Genomic DNA, 20,024 nt, shown 5'->3' with positions numbered 1-20,024 from the left:
CTGCAACAGATCCAGGGCAACCTGGATAAAGCAGCATCTTGTAGCAACATCAGAGCTCTCTGTCCCCCAGAGTGCTGCCTGAGCCTTGCCTTGTATCCTGCCTAAACCATGCCTCCCCCAGCAGGACTTTGCCTTGCTTGGCTACACCACAGAGCAGGACATGCAGTCAGAGCGTTTAGATAACGACAAGCTGTCAGACATAGAAAGTTTACACAGTCCATCTGCGTTCGCCACCACATTGGCTCTGATCACACTTTCTTGTACGTGTCCCAGGGTCTGGTCTGAGGGCACATGACGCCACCAATGTCCTGAGGGCGAATAGATCTGGGAACAACTTGCATCCTGCCCTAGGTGCCATGACAGGAAAGTTGAGATATAAATGTAAGATAAATGAATACATTGTTTTGTTTTTTTTTAAAAAAAATTATATACTGCTGGCCTACAATAGTCTCTAAGCAGTTTACAAAGATCCAAGACAAAAAAATTTAAAAAATCAGTTGAAACTAATAAAATCAAACATCAATTAAAACGCCGCTGGAATTAAAATAAGTGCTTTGAGTAGGTGCTGAAAGTTCAGTAGCGAAAGGCATGTCTGACCTCAGTTGGGAGTTCTGTAAAATACCTAGAGCAAAGTATGCCAATGGATGTTGGAGAAGTAAAACCAGACCCTTGTTCAGTCATCACCTTTGTTGACATGGGTGTGACCACCATGCTAAATGGTACCAGTGGCCAGTGGCGTAGCGTGGGGGGTGCAGGGGGGGCCCGGCCGCACCAGGCGCAACATCTGGGGGTTAGGGTTAGGGGGCGCAAATCCACAAGTTAGGGGGCGCAAATCCACAGGTTAGGGGGCACAAATTACTTGCCTTGCCCCGGGTGCTGACAACCCATGCTACGCCACTGCCAGTGGCTGTTTTATTGAAGTGCGCTCTGTGATCCCATCCCAAGAGCAAGAGATGGTGTAGCAAATTACAAAACACAGGGACACTCTTGATGTTTTGTGCCTGACCTACAGCTTTCAGAGAGAGCAGAAGGCTTCAAAAGAAGGGAATTCCATTCTGTGTAGGGCTCCAGAGTTCTAGGATGTCCATTAATCTTTTAAAAATCCTGGCTATGTCTAAAGTAGGGAGTGGGGACACTCTGCCTGCACTTAGATGACTCTCTCCACACCAATTCCATTTACACAAATGCAAACCAATGGGGATTGTTGGCCTGGTTAATTCTGTCACAGCCACTCGCCTGTTTTTGAGAAGCACCCAGAAGGGTTTCAGACCAAAACGCAGAGAAGTTGGGACAGAAGAGAAAGTGCAAATCACTTTTGGAGGAGCAGGTGGGGCAGGGGAGAACATATGCTACTACAGATAAGATTAAATCTGCCTGGGACAGGGTTTCTGGAGGCCTTAGATAGACAAGCTGCTAAACAGCGGGGGGGTTGGGGCGGAAGCTCCTTATAGGCCAAGTCTCCATTTCTCTCTAGGCAAAATGACCAAACCAAGAAGAAGCATCTTCTGGCTATCTCTCCCCGCCACTTCTCCTCATCTGTCAGTTCACGAACTGGATTACAAAGCAACATTCTGGCCACAGAGTCAGCTGCCATCGCTCCCCGTGTCACTCTCTCTTAGCATCCCCCACCAGGAGATCTCTCACAGAGAGAGGAGCTGTGTGGTATAATTGCTCTACTTTCCCTCCTGCCTAGGACGCAGAGGGAGAACAGAAATTGTATAGGAGGAATCCTTTTCACTCTCCAAGGCCAACTGTGCATTTAGCGCTAATGATGGGGGGGGAGGGGGTGCTGAGTCACCACATGGAAGACCCAGCCAGACGTGCTGCTCAAAGCGGTCACGTGGTTTCCAAATTCCTCCGGGCCAGCTCTGCAACATGCACTGATGTCACATGGGAGATCCATGGATGACTAGTTGTGCCGATGAATAGGAGCTCTGGCTAACATATTTATCTCTGACTAACATATTCAACACAGGATTTAACTAGAGCGAAAAACTTGATCCTGAGAATTCAAAAGGCACTGAATTAATCTGGCTTCAAGAGAGGGGACAGTCAACATTTCCTACAATTAGACCTTTTAAAAAAAGTATGTATGGCTTTATGTGCATGCATTCACACAGGGTAGTATTATTGGGCTTGCAGTGCAGGGGTCTGGTCTCCACTAGATTTGCAATGTGTTAGTCAATCAGGATTAAAACCTTTCAGTTTACTAAAGTAGTGCTCCCTTACCGATTGTGAAACAGGTGTTTTCTTAAATAAGCCGTGTAACTTTTCCCACCTTTGCAGGTGCAGGCCTAAGAAAAAGACTGAGCTGGTCCACACAATCCATGTGATTTTTTGCAGAACGGTGGGTGATCAGAAGATTATATGTTCCTGCTTGTGAGTCACGTTACACAGAATGATTATCTTATCAGAGCACCCTCCTGCCTCCAGACAAAGAGTCCATTTATATTCTTCTGAAACAGCCAACAAGGGGCCTGCTAAATGTTACCCAAGCCAAATGGCAGCTGCTTTTTACAGGAGCAGATTCCATAAAGCTAGGAAGATGGTCAAACGACCCAACCTCATAGACCTGGACCCAACCTTTGATCATGTGGGTTCTGGCTATGAGATTATCATTATTATTATTACTATTATTGAGGTTAATATTTTCATTTGTGAATCGCTTCCCATGAGGTATGCAGAAGCAACTTAGAATGCAACATACAAAAATAGTGGTGTATGTTAAAATAGTTAAAAGAACTGCATATACAAACTCTCTCTCTCTCTCTCTCTCTGTGTGTGTGTGTGTGTGTGTGTGTGTGTGTGTGAGAGAGAGAGAGAGAGAGAGAGAGAGAGAGAGATATTAAAAGCAGTTTAAAACAACATCAGGTACAGAAAACCAACAAAAATCCAAGACAGAGATAATCCAACTGAGATAAAGATTTTAGAAGGCACCACACTGGAAGGGATCATTTGAGAACTAACGTGGCTTAGGCTGGTTAGGGTATTGGGCAAGGACTGGTAAGACATTGGTTCAAAGCCTCGCTCAGCAAGGAAGTTCACTGAGAAACTGTCAGAAACGCCAACAGAACCAGCATTCCGAGATACACCCACCTTCCATCCTGACTGCTGCCACACATAGCCCCTAAACGATCCAGTGTTGTATAGAGCCTGCAAGATAAACTCGAGTCTGTTTTACTCTGGTATCAGGTCTCCAACCTGGCTCATGGGGCGGGGGCTATGGATAGAGCAGTTTTAGTTAAGGCGGGGGATGGGAGGCTTGTACAGTGGGACCTCGGGTTACATACGCTTCAGGTTACAGACTCCGTTAACCCAGAAATAGTGCTTCAGGTTAAGAACTTTGCTTCAGGATGAGAACAGAAATTGTGCCCCGGCAGCGTGGCAGCAGCCGGAGGCCCCTTTAGCTAAAGTGGTGCTTCAGGTTAAGAACAGTTTCAGGTTAAGTACGGGCCTCCGGAACGAATTATGTGGGCATCAGAGTGCAGTTTTACATGGTCCTAGCCCACACCTTGCCAGAACTGACTAAGCCTGTTCACTTTATTGGGGGAAGAGGCAGGGAAGGCACAGGCATTTATTTACGGTACCTTTTGTGCTGCCCTCAACCCCAAAAATACTGGTTTTAGACAGCTACTGGGAGGCATGATTGGGAAGAAGTTCTGGGACTGGTCTTGTGGATTTCTCCAAGAATGCTTCTCTCTTTCCTGCCCCACACCATCATTCAAGTACTGACACATGGTGAGGTCTGGTCAAGCTGTGGAGAAGTTGGCAATCCCTGGAATAGTCTCATAACTGAATAGCAGCAATGACATGTTTATGGAGTTGTTGTAGTCAGGGAAATAGCCCAGGGTAGCTCTGTGCTTTTAACTGCCTCCTGGCTAACTTTGGCCAACTTTGTGATGTGCAGCATTCCAGTTCTTTTTTCTAAGCCAGAGTTTTCAAAGGGGGAAATAAAGGAGCTAGCATTAAACTAATACTAGCTCCTTTATTGTACTGAATGTACTTCGAGATGTAATGAATATACTACAAGAAATGGATCTGCCAAGACAGCTGACAACAAAAAAATAGCCATTGTTACAACCTTAAGAGCAATAATGGTCTTGGGAAATAAATTCAACTGATTTCTGGGAAAGTATGTTTCAACCGGCTTTTGAGATGACTCAGATCACCAAACAAGTTCCACTTTTATTATTCAACAGGCTGGACAACGATGCAGAAAAATAGCAAAGAGCAAATCAGTGTGAGTAACCTAGGGATGAAATGGTAACAATAGTTCTCAAGCGAGCGTGGCTTCCCATGGGGCACCATAATCTTATCCCACTGCTTCCCCTGGTCAAGGAGGTTTCCAAAACAATATAAAAACCTGCAAAACCTCTGACCCTTGCAGAGACCCAATATGAAGCTCTTAAATAAACCAATATGAAGTTGTTTTGCACACAACTGAACATTCCTGTATCTAGCCACAACCAGCTCTTGGTGTTCACGTGGATTTTAAAAAATAATTACTTAGGGTGTGCGTGGAAATGAATTGTCACTTGAGAGCGTGGCACAACAACTTTGGGAGAGGCACCCATCACCTTGTTAACATGCACACGGGATACTCAGGCTTGCCTTGTCAAACTGGTTTGCAGCCGGGAGTCAGCACAACCTATTGCACAGGCAGAAACTAAGAGGATTTGGGAGTTTAGTGTTGACTGTTGAGAAACACGCCTCTCTGAAACATTGATTGCAGCACACAGTCCTGTGCTGCAGACCATCTAGCTATTTGCTCAGTGGTACCAGGGACACTTCTGCTAAGATGCATAGCACATATGTCCCTTTCCTCTCTCTGATAAGGACTTAGTCCTCCAGCTTTCATCCACAGTTCATTCATTTTCACAGAGACTCAGCAGCACACTTGGCCTTGTGGTTTTCACCAAATATTTAGCAAGATGAGCTAGGAGATTTCCATCTCCTTTCCCACGCTGTGAAGTGTTTGACACCAGCTCTTTCAACATGTTTCTGTAAGGTTCTGTATCTTCTAGCAGGAAGGTAAATATTCCTATGTGTTATCACCTTCTGCAACTGCAGTGCATACACAATTTGTTTCAGAGCAATACTAGACTACTTCCACAGTGGCTATATCAGAAAAACTCTTGTGGGGAAGGCTGGAGGAACTGAGCTTTGCTCCACAAGTTTGTTTTCTGAAAGAGCAATAATAGTGTATAGACAACTTTCCACTTATGTGGGAGTTACGTTCTGCAGATCGTGCATAAAGCCAAAATCGCATATAGTCAAAACCCACCCCCTTTTATTTATTTATACTTTTTGCCAAGTGCATAAAGTTGAATGAGCACAAGTTAAATTGGTGTAAGTTGTGAGTTACCTGAACTTGTTTTTAATGGAATGAACATTCAGATAATTGTAATTTTAATCAGTGCTATTTCAATTTGCAGTTGATGATTAAATTATAATCAAGTAGCTGCAAGGACCCAGCAGTGGTGAAGGGGGCAAGCTACTGGTCAGAGTGCTCCTCACTCCAACCCCTTTTGTGCTACCTCTGGCGGTCAGGTCAGTTCAGCAGGACTATGACAGAGGTAAAGCCTCTGTGGTTTGCAGGTTTGAGAGTTAAGCTTCTAAAGCAGGGGTGACTAACCCCCGTTTCAGGGGTTTGATCACACAGACCCAGCAAGCAAATATTTCTGGCCCACAAGATCATACTAATTTTGGTGGTGGCAGCCAATTTTTTACTTTAAAAATTATTATTTAGTAGACACACCCCTGGAAGGTAATCCCCTCTGCTCAACTGAGCTCAACCTGCTAATGGGGATGCATATCACCTTCTCATACCCATCCGATTGATTGATTGATCGATCAATCCATCAATCAATCAATCAGTGAGTGTGGAGCCACAATAACTCCCTCCTCAGCTGATCTGCTCAGACAAGCTGGAGGAGGAAGCTGTGTATGTCCTCTGAGCATTTGTGTGTGAGAGAATTTTAAAGAGCCTTACAATGAGACCAACATTCATTTGCATTTATTTCTAACCCATCTAACTCTAACATAGAAATGGCTAACCTGTTGCCCTCCAGATGCTGCCGGACTCCAACCCCCATCAGCCAGCATGGTCAATGGTCAGCATGATGGGAGTTGTAGTTCAGCAACATAAGGAGGACCACAGGTTCTTCTTCCCTGGTGTAACCCTAGGCTAAGTTCAACTGCGAAGTGCAGTGCTGGTGAGAACTAGTCAAGCACCACCGCCATTATGTCTCGGAGGCATCTATACACATAAATTAACATATGCAAACTTAATACAGATTTGAGTGATAGGCCGGCGCTCATGCACCTAGCAATGTACCCGAGTAGACATGGAATCCTAGGCAGGTTTACAGAAATAAGCCCCACTAAATTCAATGGTTTACTTCCCAGTAATTGTGTTAAGGTTTGCAGCTCGAGTGGGACGCAGGTGGCGCTGTGGGTTAAAGCCTCAGCGCCTAGGACTTGCCGATCGAAAGGTCGGCGGTTCGAATCCCTGCGGCGGGGTGCGCTCCCGCTGCTCGGTCCCAGCGCCTGCCAACCTAGCAGTTCGAAAGCACCTCCGGGTGCAAGTAGATAAATAGGGACCGCTTACCAGCGGGAAGGTAAACGGCGTTTCCGTGTGCGGCTCTGGCTCGCCAGAGCAGCGATGTCACGCTGGCCACGTGACCCGGAAGTGTCTCCGGACAGCGCTGGCCCCTGGCTTCTTGAGTGAGATGGGCGCACAACCCCAGAGTCTGACAAGACTAGCCCGTACGGGCAGGGGTACCTTTACCTTTTACCTTTTTGCAGCTCGAGTCCCATTTAATTCCACGAGATTTTTGCTTCTGAGTAAGCAAGTAAAAAGCCATGCTACACAGCCCACGCTTCGCATGTTACAAATTTCCTGTATGAAAGGCATTTAAGTTATGCACAGGAATGAATCTACAGTGTGTGAGTCTACTCTCGCAAACTGACTTGCAGACCTGTGTTCATTTTGATGCATGTACAATATGCTGGCATAAATTGGTGACTGTTTCCCAAAGTGCATGTGCACCCACCCACCACTAAATGCACATAGGAGCGATTGTTACACAAGACAACCGGAACAGCGACTGCACTAGTTAATTCCTACAAATAAACACTTTCCTGCAAGTAATTACTTTCTGAGTAGGAGCTTCACAAAAATAAAATGCCTTTCTCAGGGGGAACTATGCCTGTTTCAGGCATTTGTGGCTCACATGGTAAAGGTAAAGGAGAGTTTGGGGGTTTTATTTTTAACCATTTTATAGTCAACTGATAAATCTGGAAAGCGATTTACAACATAGGGAAAAGGCAAGCCGCTGCTATGCCCATTTCACCAGACTGAAAACTGAGGACCAGGCGGGGGAAGGGTTCCTCCTCGGGGTCATAGAGCAAGGGAGCACAAGGGTCATCTAGTCCAACCCGCCTACAATGCAGGAATCCTGGGTGGGATCGAACCACAAAGCTCGAAGTGGGGCTTGCTTCCGAGTAAACATACACCCCCTGGAGCGCAGGTGAAACTGGAGCCCGCGCTTGCCAGCTCGGTCCCCCCCCCTCCCTCCATCCCGCGATAGAGACGCCTCTACTTTCCGGGCGGGGCACTCGCTCACCTTGTAGGCTGAGGGTGGACGGCGTGGAGAGCTCCATGATCTTCCGAGCCCACGTCTCGGCGATGCTCCGGTTCTCTTCGGCTTCCTGGGACTCCAAGACGCGGAAAGTCTTGGCCACCCTGTGGCGGGACTCCCCGGACACCCACCAGCCCTTCTTGAAGGGGTAGCAGAAGACGGTGAAGTAGGCGGCCGCCGGCTCCCGAGCGCCTTTCCTCTGGAAAGCGTAGCAGCCGATGCAGTCCGAGAGGCTGAGCGCCGTGATGGAGCCGCTGGGCTCGGACGTGTCCAGCCGGCGGAGCAGCAGCTCGGCGCTGCTGGTGAGGCTCAGGGCGCAGCTCGACTTGGGCGCCGCCGCCGGGGCCAGCGAGAAGATCCCCGAGAGCACAACTTCGCGGGAAGGCCCGCTGCTGCTGCTGCGCAAGGTCTCCCCGGAGTCCGACAAGCCTCGCTCCATCGCCGCAGCCTCATGGAGAGGGGACGACCCGGCGCGTGCGGAGGGCGCTGCTGCTGCTGCTCCGGGAGCCCGGGCGTTGCAACCCTTCGCTGCCTGGCTTATCAATGAGCGGCGGAGGGCTGGCTTCCACACGGGCGCTCGGGCGCGCTGCTCTCTGCTGCCGCCCGGCGGCGACTCTGCGGAACGACACCAACTTCAAGTTCATTCATAAAAGCTCCAAACGCGCAATAATCAAATAAAGTTGCTAAGCGAGGACATCCCCCCATCCCCCCCCCCAGAACTTGCCCTTCCGAGCTGCGGCTCGGGAACCTCAAGGAACCGGCCTAAGCACGTGCTTGCTCAAAACTCAGCCCCGGGGGAATTAATCCGTAACAAGCCCCACCCCTTCTCTTTTGTCCCGGGACACCCAAGTCCTACGCCTCCTCCGGGTTAAGAGGTTAGGCAACAGCAAGCCCTATGTGGGGGCGCGGGGCGGGTCCTCCAAAGCAAATAAAATGATTATTTTTTTTACGGGAACAGGAACCCAAACTCCACGGTCAAGCAATGGGGATTGCTTCCACCTGCGCTTTTCATTTCTTAAGCGGTGCCTCCATTGACAGGCACCGACTTTGCCCCATAAGAAAGCTCTGCCCACGGTAACAAGCACCAGCGTTTCTTACTCGGCCACGTGAGAGGTAGTGCTCATGTCCTACAAACACTTGGGTGAATGGGGCTGGTCTCCTTTTTTCTGGATGGGCTGTTGTGTCTTTAACTTCCAGGTGGAGTATTTCCCTGGCATGGAGATGCAGTGTTGAGAAAATAATAATAGATTTTTATTTGTACCCCGCTCTCCCCTACCAGAGCCAGGCTCAGGGCAGCTAACATCATAAAACTAACACAGTATACAAAGAACGTAAAAACAGGCAATCAATTAATTAAAATACATCTTAAAATTAGTTCAGAGCAAATTAAAATCTGGACAGATGGCCATAGGCGCCGACTCCATGGGGCCTGAGGGGGCCCGAGCCCCCTCAAAAATTCGTTTGGGGGGGGCTCTGCCCCCCCAATAATTTAAGAAAATTTTTAGTTATATTATGCTTTGTAAAATCACAGAATTATGTTGGTATTTTTTATTTTCCTTGTTTGACGATAGTTACCTTTTAAAATACATTCAGTAATGAGTTAAAACAAAGCCACTCCCGATCTAGAGAGGGGGTGGAGTTGCGGGCTCTTGACCCATCAACAATCTCGCGGGGCTGGCGTCAGCCCCACGAGAAGCGGGGATTCCCCCTAGCTCATTAATATTCACCACCCATGGCGGCAGCCGATTGGCTGCCACAAAGGGCGGGCCCTCACAGGTTCACTTAAGGTCAGGGCAGCCCGGGGCTCGCCCCTTTCGTTCCCCCAGCAGCAGCGGTTTGGAGGTCTTGGCCCCCCCCAATATTTTTTATATGTCGGTATGGGCCCCCGCCCCCCCCCCAATATTTTTTATAAGTCGGCGCCCCTGCAGATGGCAGTCCACCGGTAAAACTGAGAGTGGTTAATATTCTCCAGGGCCAACTGTTACCTCTTTAATGCTTCTATAATGCTTGTTCTTATACAGAAAGAAAAGAATCAGACTGAACCCCGACCAAAGGCCTGGCAGAACAGCTCCATCTTGCAGGCCCTGCAGAAAGATGTCAAATCCCGCAGGGCCCCAGTCTCTTGTGAGAGAGCCTTCCACCAGGCTGGGGCCAGGGCCATTCTAATCTCCCCGGAGCCTGGGATCTTCAGGGTGTTATTATTTGCAGACCTGAAGTTTCAGTGCTGGATTTCTGCCTGCCTGGAAGCTGTTTAAGGGCAAAAGGGGGGCTCTCCCTGCTTGATCCCTTGCACGGTTAAAATGGGAGGCAAGTCCCACTGAGCTGAATGGCCCTGAGGCCCTTTGAGCAATGTGGGGGCTCCCACAGAGGCCCCACTACCTGCAAAATCTCCCACCCTCTGATGGCCTGGCCTCTGTTGGCATGGCAGCGGCACAGCCATGGAAGAGGTGAGACCTTTGTGCAGAATCAGCCATGGGACGGAAAGAGCAACCTAATGCTTCACTGGGTTTGGCTCCAGATTCCTTTCCCACCTTGTGCCAAGCACAACCTATAACATTATGTCCTTACCTAACCTTGCAGCATGGCCAGGTATGGCTGAGAGATAAGTGTCCAAGGGACACCTGTGAAGGCAGTGATGTGGCAGTGGCAGACAGCAGGCCTCCCAACAGCAACATTACTGCAAATTACCAGGACAGGATAGAGCAGAGTGGAAGTGAGGCCAGGGCTGTGCAGGAGCACCAACAGGATTCGAACTCGCAGCTCCACTCAACCCCAGAAAGCAGCAGTGACATCACCGTTAGGGGAGCACAATGTGGCACTGCCCTAGCCAGCCCTGCAGAATAGGGCCAGTTTGTAAAAAGTGGCAGGCAATGATAACACTCAGAAAAAGGAAGTTAGACCCACTGAGATTAATGGGACTCAGTCCTTAGCAAACATGCCTAGAGTTGTAACCAACCATGGAGCTTTATTAGCCACGTTTATTCAGAAACTGATCTTGGCAGGTGCCTTGGGGAGCCCCTTGAGGGCCAAAGGTTTGGGCAGAACTGATTTTATAAATACCTACTTATAATATATGTTTCTGTGTTATAATTTTGTAGTGTGACAAGCAGCTCCTGATATATTTTTTATGGCAACTAACTAGACTAGAGGGATAGTGTCAGGAGCCTCAGGAGATGCATGCAGCTCCCCCGTGTGGTGAACCACCACACTGCAGTTTGCAGCAGGGAGTCTCCTCTACCCATGGTGCCTAATTTGGAAAAGGAAGACAAAAAGTCCACCAAATCAAATATTTTAAGTAAATTCAATTTTGGGGTGGCTGGGTGGGGGATGACAACAATTACAGCTTTTAGAAATGCATAAATCATACCAAAAATATTTTTTTCCTAAACAGGAGGCACTTGGGTGGGGAAACGAAGCTGGTAAAACATTTGAGCATAGGTTTAAGAAAGCAAAAATAAAGATGACACGCTGGGAGGATTGGCAGTGCATTCCCACTCCCCTGCTTACACGACTGCTTACACACCAGTGTTGTGATCATTAGAATTGGTGTGCCCCTCTAGACTTGGTTTGTTCTCTGGTCTTGACTAGTTCTGCCCTGCTTCTCAGTTTTGTTTTCTGGGTCTGACCTGTTATTTGACTATGCATCTTGCTTTCTTCTCTAGCCCTGACTTGCTCTCCAGTTCTGGCTTTCTCTGCAATCGATTGTTCCTCTTGGTTTCTCCTTTTCTGCCTTGTTCCATGGCTTCAGTTGTCTGGGCTCTGATCAGGTAGCTCTGTTAGTCTTTGCAGCAAAAAGAAGGAAGAGTCTTAAAGATGAACATATTTTTAAATGACAAACATTTGGGATTTTATTTTTTTTTTAATCCCAAATGGGACCCCAATAATTGTGGAGTATCCAAAACGTTTTGCTGCTGAAGTGGACTCTAGTGCATGAAAATTTGTATGCTACAATCAAACTGGATTCTTGATTACTTTGATGGTAGATACGGTAGGTACTTTTCCCCACTATTTAGCTGCATGCTAAGAAAAGCTTTACCTGTTGAATTTCTGCATATGAGGCTGCTGTTAGAAGGGGAAGAGCAGGATCACCCCCTAGACCACACCCACCAAATGAAATTGTAAACATGTTGTTTGCATCTCTTAGCTCTGGAAAGATAACTGAACTTTTCAAATGCTAACTGAGTTGCCTGTATTTTAGCTATCTGCTCCCCTTCACCTGCACTTACTTGGTTGTGTTTCTTTGATTGGTTATAAAATCCATGGTAGATTAGTAAGAAGCCTTTTCATTGTCCATAAGGGGCACATTGTCCAAACAGGGCTATCCTTTTCACTTTACACAGTATATGAAGATTCTATGGAGCCTCTGAAATATCTCAGTTCACATATTAAGGAGGGTTCACTGAGGGTGAATGTGCTACTGATCTTGCACATGAAATCTGCCACATTATAAATAACATGGTCCATCTGCTTCTTCTGTTAGGCAAGCTACCAGTACTTTAAATTTCCTGCACCCACACATTGAGAACATGGTCACCACACTCCTTGTACTAAGCAGCAAAGAATCTTAATAGGTCCTTTTACTGGGCGTGCTGGTATTTGCTTCCCCAATATCTATACAGTATGATGTTGACATTATATATTTGTATGACAGCTAATCCAGTACTACATGAACTCAATGAATGTAATAAAGACAAGCAGTTTAGAGAAGATTATAGGAACAGTAAGAAGAAAATCAATGGGAATAGTTCTACCATTGGTTGTGTTTTGATAAAACAGTAGAAGGGAGGAATGAGCAATGCATAATTTCTGCTCCTCTATCTGATCAGATGTGCCACTTGGAACAGATTGTGCAACATGTTGGCTTTTTGAATAAGGGATAAGGCTGATCTCTAAGGAGTCTTAAACCAGGATTTATAAACTCTCATAAAACCCCTTGAATGCACGTGTTTTCTTACTCAAAGGATTTACTTTACATCTTGAAATTGGATCTTGTATCAGATTTCTCTCCAGTTCTAAAGAGATTGTAGCTATTTGTTTGGCGGGGACGGGGGGGGGGGCAAGAAGGGAAACTCTGCTCATTTTATATATTTTTTCCAGTCTGCCCTGTCTGGTCTTACTTCATACTAATATGTTAGATGGATATTATTGTTGTTGTTGGTATGGTGATGGTTGTTGCAGCTAAGGGAATTGCCTCTTTTCTGTCCTATATGCCAGAAACGGCTTGAAACCAGCTTAGGTTTCAGTCCTGCATTCCAGGGATGGGGGATACCCATGGCCTTCTTAATGTTGTTGAACGCCATCTCCCATCAGCTTCAAGCAGCATGGCCAACGGCCAAGGATGATAAGAAGAGTTGCAATCCAAAACATCTGGAGGGAGCCATTTTGTCTATCCCTGATTTTTAGGCTGTGAAACCGGTTTTTACTTAAAAGATATCTGGCCTAATGTGTCCAGCAAGAAAACATCCACATATCAGTGCCACTGCTATGATGTGTGGGAGAGCAGCTTTTGAAAAAACTTGAATACATTTCAACTAGGTGGAATGACATTTCAGAGCCTATTTTGGCTCCTCCGAAGCCACTAATTGTCAGGTAAAGCTTTGGGTCAATTGCTGCTATTTGTGGATGTTTTCCATCCCACATAGCAATGACATAAGCTTGGCTTCCCTTTATACACACAGCACTGGCAAACATTGCCCTGGAAGGATTGCATGCATCCCTGTTTAAAAATAATATACTGTGGCAAAACTTTATTCTGTGACTGGCCTCATGGCACAGCATATAATGCTACACGCCGATTCACTGAGGAACATTTCACAAATTGAATTTTGTGGACAGCGTTCTAGGGGGTGAGAGGTTAGCTGGAAGAACCAAACTTTGGTTGTGACTTATGACGACCCTTTCTTCCTTATTGCTGTTTGAAGCCTGACACCTCACTTACTCATGTTTCTCTGTCACATAAATTAGCTGTCTGCCACTTAGCTGACACCTTTCCAAATCTCCCCTGAGTTAAGTACGGTAAGATAGTTTTATCCTTCCCCTTGATTGCCCAGCTAATGTGTCACCCCGTAACCACAAGAAGTGATAGTCTGAAACATTTTGCTCCAAAATAATCATATTTTCTTTCCTTCTCCGGTTCTGGTTTCACTATAATTGGGGTGAAATTGCCCAGTGAGTTCCTTCCCTGGGGAGGAGAAAGCTCAGAACATTGCCTCTGGGAGGAATACTTAAATATGCTTATGGGAAGGAGAGAAACCCCTCCCTCATCGCCCTGATTTCTCCTTTGTTTACTGAAGATACCAGGGTCAGAGCAGTTTTTCTTCTAAAGATGGCCTAGGATTGAATTCATATACGGTAATCTGAAATCAGACTCCATACTCGACAGCTAGATCATTAAGTGTGTGTGTGAAGTTGGCTGTGGCTTTCTGTTTTATTGTTCTTTCCCTATCTTTTGAAAGTGTGCAAACTCTTGCCTTCCCTGACAAACCTACTTATATTTTTATGTTGCAGTCCAGGTCTTGCTGCACTACAACTCCCATAAGTTTTGCCTGCTTTTTCTTTTGCTCAGACTGGGGCATTTTCCTGAGTTTGTTGTTTGGCTGTTTGGGAAGAGTGCTTTGGAGAGAGGCTCTGAGCGTTGTCAGCTTTTCTTCTGTGCAATTAGTATCAGTGGCATCAGTGCCAGTCCCCTAGGTTTCCAAACGTGCTCTTTGGTCCAAAAAAGTTGGGGACCCCTGACCTTTGGGGTTAATTTTACACTCAAGTTCTAACCACTTACTCTGCCACTTGGCCTGTACTCAGCATTTTTGAATCCTCCTTAGTTAACAAAGGGTTCCCTGTTGTGTGGGGGGATGCCCAACAAATATTTAGAGGTCCCATGGAAGAGTTTCTTCTGTTAAAAATGAAGTGACCCTGTAACAAGTGGTGGTGGTGATTTTCAGTGTTTCATGACCTAAAAAGAGAGTCCTGGGGAGAATTTTGTGTCCACAAGCAACCCCAACGTTACACACTGAGCACTCCACAATCCTACACAGGACTGTAGGCATGTGAGTGTACTGGGGAATAGCCGTAAATCATGCAATACTCTCAATTACTGTGGTGCAAGGAGCTTTCACTAAGTAATTAGTGCACTTCAGTACACAATGCTCTCTCAGCATGCTAGGGATGTAGGTCATGCAGTGGGCATGATACAATCCTGGCTACACCATTTCATTTATTAAATATGGAGTTGGAAATCATCTCATTAGGTATAACTTGCAACAGCTCATCATTATCCTACACAACAGTGAGCAAAGCAACACTATGCATTAACCATTATAAATTGCTCATTTGTTCTCAAAGCATATTTGCTGCCTCCAGGAACCTTCTTTTCTCTTGCCACCACCATTCCCAGTTGTTGTGGGTTTTTTTATGAAACTGAAGATAGGACTGATTGGAATGAGTTCAGCGCACAAATCTGCCTTTAAACCCCTTCGCTGCTGAACAAATTCTGCCCATAAACAACATTGCTTTCTGCCTAAGCAAGGAATTGGTGCATTTTACTTAAGACATGAGACTTGGGGGGGGGGGGCACACCAGGCTTTCTTTTTAAACTCAAGTGAGCCATTCAACCAATATCTGTTATTAGGAGATTCATATTACCAAAGTTCATACCAATGATGGTTCAGAGTGCGTTACTGCTCATTTGTTCCCCCATCATATCTTCTTTTTATCTATTAAAAAAAGAATCTCAAGTTCTTCTCCAAGGGCCCTGTTTCTGAAGCAATACTGGTTCTGCTGAATGAAAGGGCTACAAGGTCTAACTCAGATCCTAAGATATGTGCCATTCATAGTTTTCTTTTCCCTCTTCCCTCTTTCTGCCTCAGAGGAAGCTGCTTAATCTCTCACATGGCCCAGCAATTCTGCACAACTCCTTCTTCTCCTCCTCTCCTCCTCCTCCCTCCCTTTTCTCCTCCTGCCCCTGGTGACAAATCTTGGTTCATGTTTATGACTCATGTTTGTTATTGTCCAGCCAGGGGCAAGATTCTCAGGGACAGCAGATTATGCAATCATATTAAGTGAGCCGGCTGGGCAGAGCCGTGACACACTAGAAGAACAAGGCCAGGACATGCCATTCTTCAGCTGAAGATTGCAGTTGTTTTCACAAAAGAGGCTGAAATTTGTTTTTTGCTTTTCCACATCTCCAGTTCAAATGCAAAACCTTTGTTGGCTCAAATCTGCATTTGCTTTAAAATTTATCTGTCTTGCTTCCTACCCCATGTTAAATACTCTCATAAAAATGCATTTACTTTACATTATTTACCGGTACATTAAAACAATTTCTTAGCAGCACTTGTGAAAGCACCTGCAGTGTAAGTGGCCTAGGTTAAAGGTATCAGTTACTTTAGAGTCTAAGGAAAGTGAATGACAACTGCATGGCACAGTCTATAAGAGGTTCTGGATTGCTATGTCCCTTGAACCAAGGAGCAAGCCTAGCATGATGAACTGATAGCTGAGGGATAATTGCAGGATCATGTGACTGAAGGGCAGTGCGTTTTTTCAGCCTGAACTCACTGGTACTTAGTTCCGGCACCTGTCAGGTGGGCACCAATGCCATTCTAAGAGAACAAGAGAGGCGTTCATGGTGAGCTCTGGCACCTCTTCTTCTAGAAAAATAACACTGCTGAAGGAAGAAGAAGAAGAAGAAGAAGAAGAAGAAGAAGAAGAAGAAGAAGAAGAAGAAGAAGAAGAAGAAGTATCCCCAGGTAAACTACGGTAATCTCTTCCCAGGTAGTACAATTTCTTTGTAAACATAATAGAGATGCTTGCTCTCCCGTCATCCTTTTGACAAATGTGCATTATTATCATGTGTCTTAAGGGAATGTGATTGTCAAACAGGAATTTTCTTTTGTCCTTGAAGACAAAGGAATTTGATTCATCCTTCAATTGGAATAAGGCAAGCCCAATTGAACACACAACCTGAATCACCACATGAGGGAGTTTATTCAACTTGTGTTGCCATCAGGCTACTGATGACACACAACTCTACTTTTCTACAGTTCAAGCAGGAGTACAGAGGTGGATTCAGGGGAGCACAACCGACTGGGAATTGCACTGGGGTGCCACAACTCTGATTTACAATGGAGCACAAGAAGCAGGGGGCAACAAATTTTGGCATCGCACAGAGCACTGAAATTTGAGACCCCAGGGTTCCCCACTGCAGGAGTAGCAGTGGATCTGTTGCAATTGTACCTGGCCTAAGCAATGGATGAATAAGAGCCAACAGACTGGAGCTCAATCCAGGATGTTAGTGGGTAGTTCTTTTGTTCAGATGAATGGAATGCATCCTGCTCTGTAAGGTCTCTCTTGATATTGCCTTACTAGGAAATTGCCTTACTAGGATATTGCCTTACTAGGAAATGCACTGAGCATTTTACAATTTGGTTGCCTTTCTTTCTTTCCTTTTTTTTAAAGTATAATTTTGGGGACAAGGGCTGTGGGAAGAAGCCCACAAGCTGGATCAGAATTCAACAGCACTTCTGATTCCCCCAACATTGGAAGTAGAATATAGTCATCATGGCTAGTACCTATTGATCACCTATCGCAATGGTATACCATCATCCACTTTACCTGAGGGCAGCAGGGCTAGTTTAGAGGATGCATGATGTGTGGAGGTCACACACTGCTCTGCCCTCCTCCAGATGGATATGCCAAAAGAGACTCTGAGGGGAATGGCTGCCAGCAGGCGGATGGGCAGATCTTTCACTGCTGCCCCCAGCATCTGCTTCCTGAGTCCATTGCCTCATTCTGCCTAATGGTAGAGTCAGCCCTTTTGAGGTCTGATGTGGAAACAAGTGAGAGGCAGGATAATTACCATACTTTTCCGTGTATAACACCCCCCGTGTATAAAATACCCACTATTTGGGGGGCTATAAATTAAGAAAATGAGGGGGAATGTCCAGAGTTGTTTAGGGGGGATTGCCAAAAATCACTCACCAGCTTGGCCGATGCTAACATGCACACGCGTCACAACAACCTAACGTTTGTCCCATCACCAACAGAAGCAGCCTATTACCTGCCCAATTGCCACAGCAACACCCAGTCAACACCACCCCTTGCCACAGACACCAATAAGACGCTGCAGACCACCTCCAACTTGCAGCATCAACCAGTCCCACATCCCCCCTAAACACTACCTATCTATAAGACAATCGTCTATTTCAAACATAATTTTTCAGTAAAAAAAACCTAGTCTTATACATGGAAAAGTATGGTAATTGGAACTTGAGTTACATTATAAGCAAGACAAAGGAAATTGTAATATGATTTCATTGTAATATGACCCAGGAAGCCAGCTCCTGGAGAGCTGACTCAGAGGTGTGGCCAAGCTGGGGAAGGTTGTTGCTAGCTATGAAGTCTCCCAGGCCTCATCAGAAATAACATTTGTTCATCTTTAATTCAGCTACTAGTGGCAAACAGATGAAGACAAAATATCCCCCATTCAGTGCAAACATGAAGGCATTCTAGTAAGAGATACAGATTTCAGCTGAGAACAGCGTTTAGTTTGCTATCTATCGGTATAAAGATCTTGTTCCTAAAATGATGTCATCTTCTATGCAGAGGCTATTACTAAAATGTGAAGAAAATATCAATATTTTTGAATCTGACCTTTTCTATGCTATGTGAGGAGGAAAAGCAGTATACTTAGGGAAGCAACAGAAATGGAAGAACTTATACATTCAAGGGGGGGAAAATCTGTGCCAACTCATTTATTATACATTGTTGGATATTAAACATAAAAGGTCTCAGACCTTTGACCGTTTTCGTTCTGATAATTTTTGCCTTTATTTCCCCATAGCTCTCTTGTACTGATCAATAGATGCATAATTGGCAGCAGTTCAGCTTTTCTCATTGCACACCAGCCAAATTTCTGCAGAAAAGGTTTGTTGACCTTTAGCAGGGGCTGCCTTTTCATAACCGGTATGTCTTATCTAATATTTTGGAACCTGCCTCCATAAGTTAAAAAACTTTGGATGGGATTCACCTAATGAGTCCTGCCAGTGGAAGCCCCAAGCAAGGACTTCCACTTGTGCAACAGGGTGTCCTGGACTGGCAGGATGCTGAGAAGTGGTGGGAGGCACCAGATGGGGAATCCAAGGGAATCCCCGGTGAAGGCTCAGAGCCAGGGGATTGGTGGTGGGACAATGATGCATGGTCAGAGGGAGAAGAGGGAGCAGACCGGAAGGAGGAGGTGTTGGAAGCTGAAGAGGCCACAGGGTTTAGTGAGCAGGAAGAGGCTGTGGCAGAGAGCAGTCTAGGTTCAGAGCCGGCAGCAGAGGGGGTCAAGAGGAAGAGTGGAGGCAGGCTGCAGAAGAAGCCAGGGAATCTCCCCCTCCTGCTGTAACCAGATCCCCTCCCTGCTGGTCTCCCAGAACACCAAGATAAACAAAGAGTTCAGAGCAAAGAGACAAGAGACAAGGAAGAAACTGGGGGAAGAGCCTTAGATAGACGTGGGAAGGTGGGAACCTTCAGTCCTTGCAATTGCCTCAGAGGGGCAAGATCTACAGGGAAGGGTTGCTGTGACCACTAGGCCTGCACTGTTTTGGCTTATTTGAATAAAGAGTTGACTTCACTGACACCAGGTGTTTTATAGCTGACCATCCCCTGACTCCGGCTTCTGATACAGGGCTATCACTCCCTTCTGCACCTCCCCATGTCCCCCCCCCCAAAAAAAATTGGGGGGCGGGGTATCAGGAAAACTCCTGGACAATGCATGGGAAGAGGAAAGGGGGATTGTTCCATCTTTTTAAACTGAAGTGACAGAAGTCAGTTTTGTATGTCCAAAACTGACTTTTGTCACTTCAGTTTTTCTTAAAAAATTTATGTTTGAGAGAGGGTGGCAAAGACTATGCTTTCAACAAAAGGAAAACCCTGAAGCGTACCTAAAGCGGCTAAAGTGATTTGTAGAGACGAACAACGTTACCTTTTTTGCCATGCAGGTTCTGAAACTGCTGTGTTGGATAATAATGACCGTTTGGCACCAATACACCCTAGTCTGTATTTAGAAATTAAAACAAGGTGGTTCGAATCCCTCTCCTTATATTATGGTCACCAGGATCCTCCCTCCACCTCAAAACAAAAGCCAGTGCCCCCTCACATGGCAATTAGGTTTGAAAACAGACTTTCCTTGGTCCCTAATGGAAGGCTGTTTTGAACCTAACTGCCATGTAGGGCAGGTGAGGAGAGCAGGCCGCATGCTGGAGGTGTAGGCCCTGCAGGCTACCTCAGACCCACAGGGTAGATGTTCCCCACCCCTGCCACATATAATTTGACACCCTACTTTCCCCCTATGTGGGCAAATCATCTATAAGTTGCCAAGTTAAAAGCTGGTGCCTGCAGAACCTT

The 20,024-nt window shown here is 46.1% G+C and overlaps 1 protein-coding gene across 3 annotated transcripts in view; it reads right to left on the bottom strand.

Moving 5' to 3' along the window:
- Positions 1-20,024, bottom strand: part of SPHK1 (sphingosine kinase 1) — a 44,816-nt gene that overhangs the window by 24,568 nt on the left and 224 nt on the right. The window contains exons 2-3 of one of the 3 annotated variants that reach the window (XM_083725846.1): positions 11,270-11,424; positions 7,629-8,258 (exon numbers count right to left, since the gene is read on the bottom strand). In XM_083725846.1, the coding sequence (XP_083581972.1) occupies positions 7,629-8,258; positions 11,270-11,288 (649 nt within the window). In that variant the 5' untranslated portion in view covers positions 11,289-11,424. The remainder of the gene's footprint in view (positions 1-7,628; positions 8,259-11,269; positions 11,425-20,024) is intronic. The other 2 variants (XM_083725847.1, XM_083725848.1) reach the window with 2 other exon arrangements.

The sequence above is a fragment of the Podarcis gaigeae genome, assembly GCF_964106915.1.
Source record: "Podarcis gaigeae genome assembly, chromosome: 2".
Lineage (NCBI taxonomy): Eukaryota > Metazoa > Chordata > Lepidosauria > Squamata > Lacertidae > Podarcis > Podarcis gaigeae.
The sequence above is the reverse complement of the archived record's forward strand: the minus strand, read 5'-3'. Positions and strand labels throughout refer to the sequence as shown.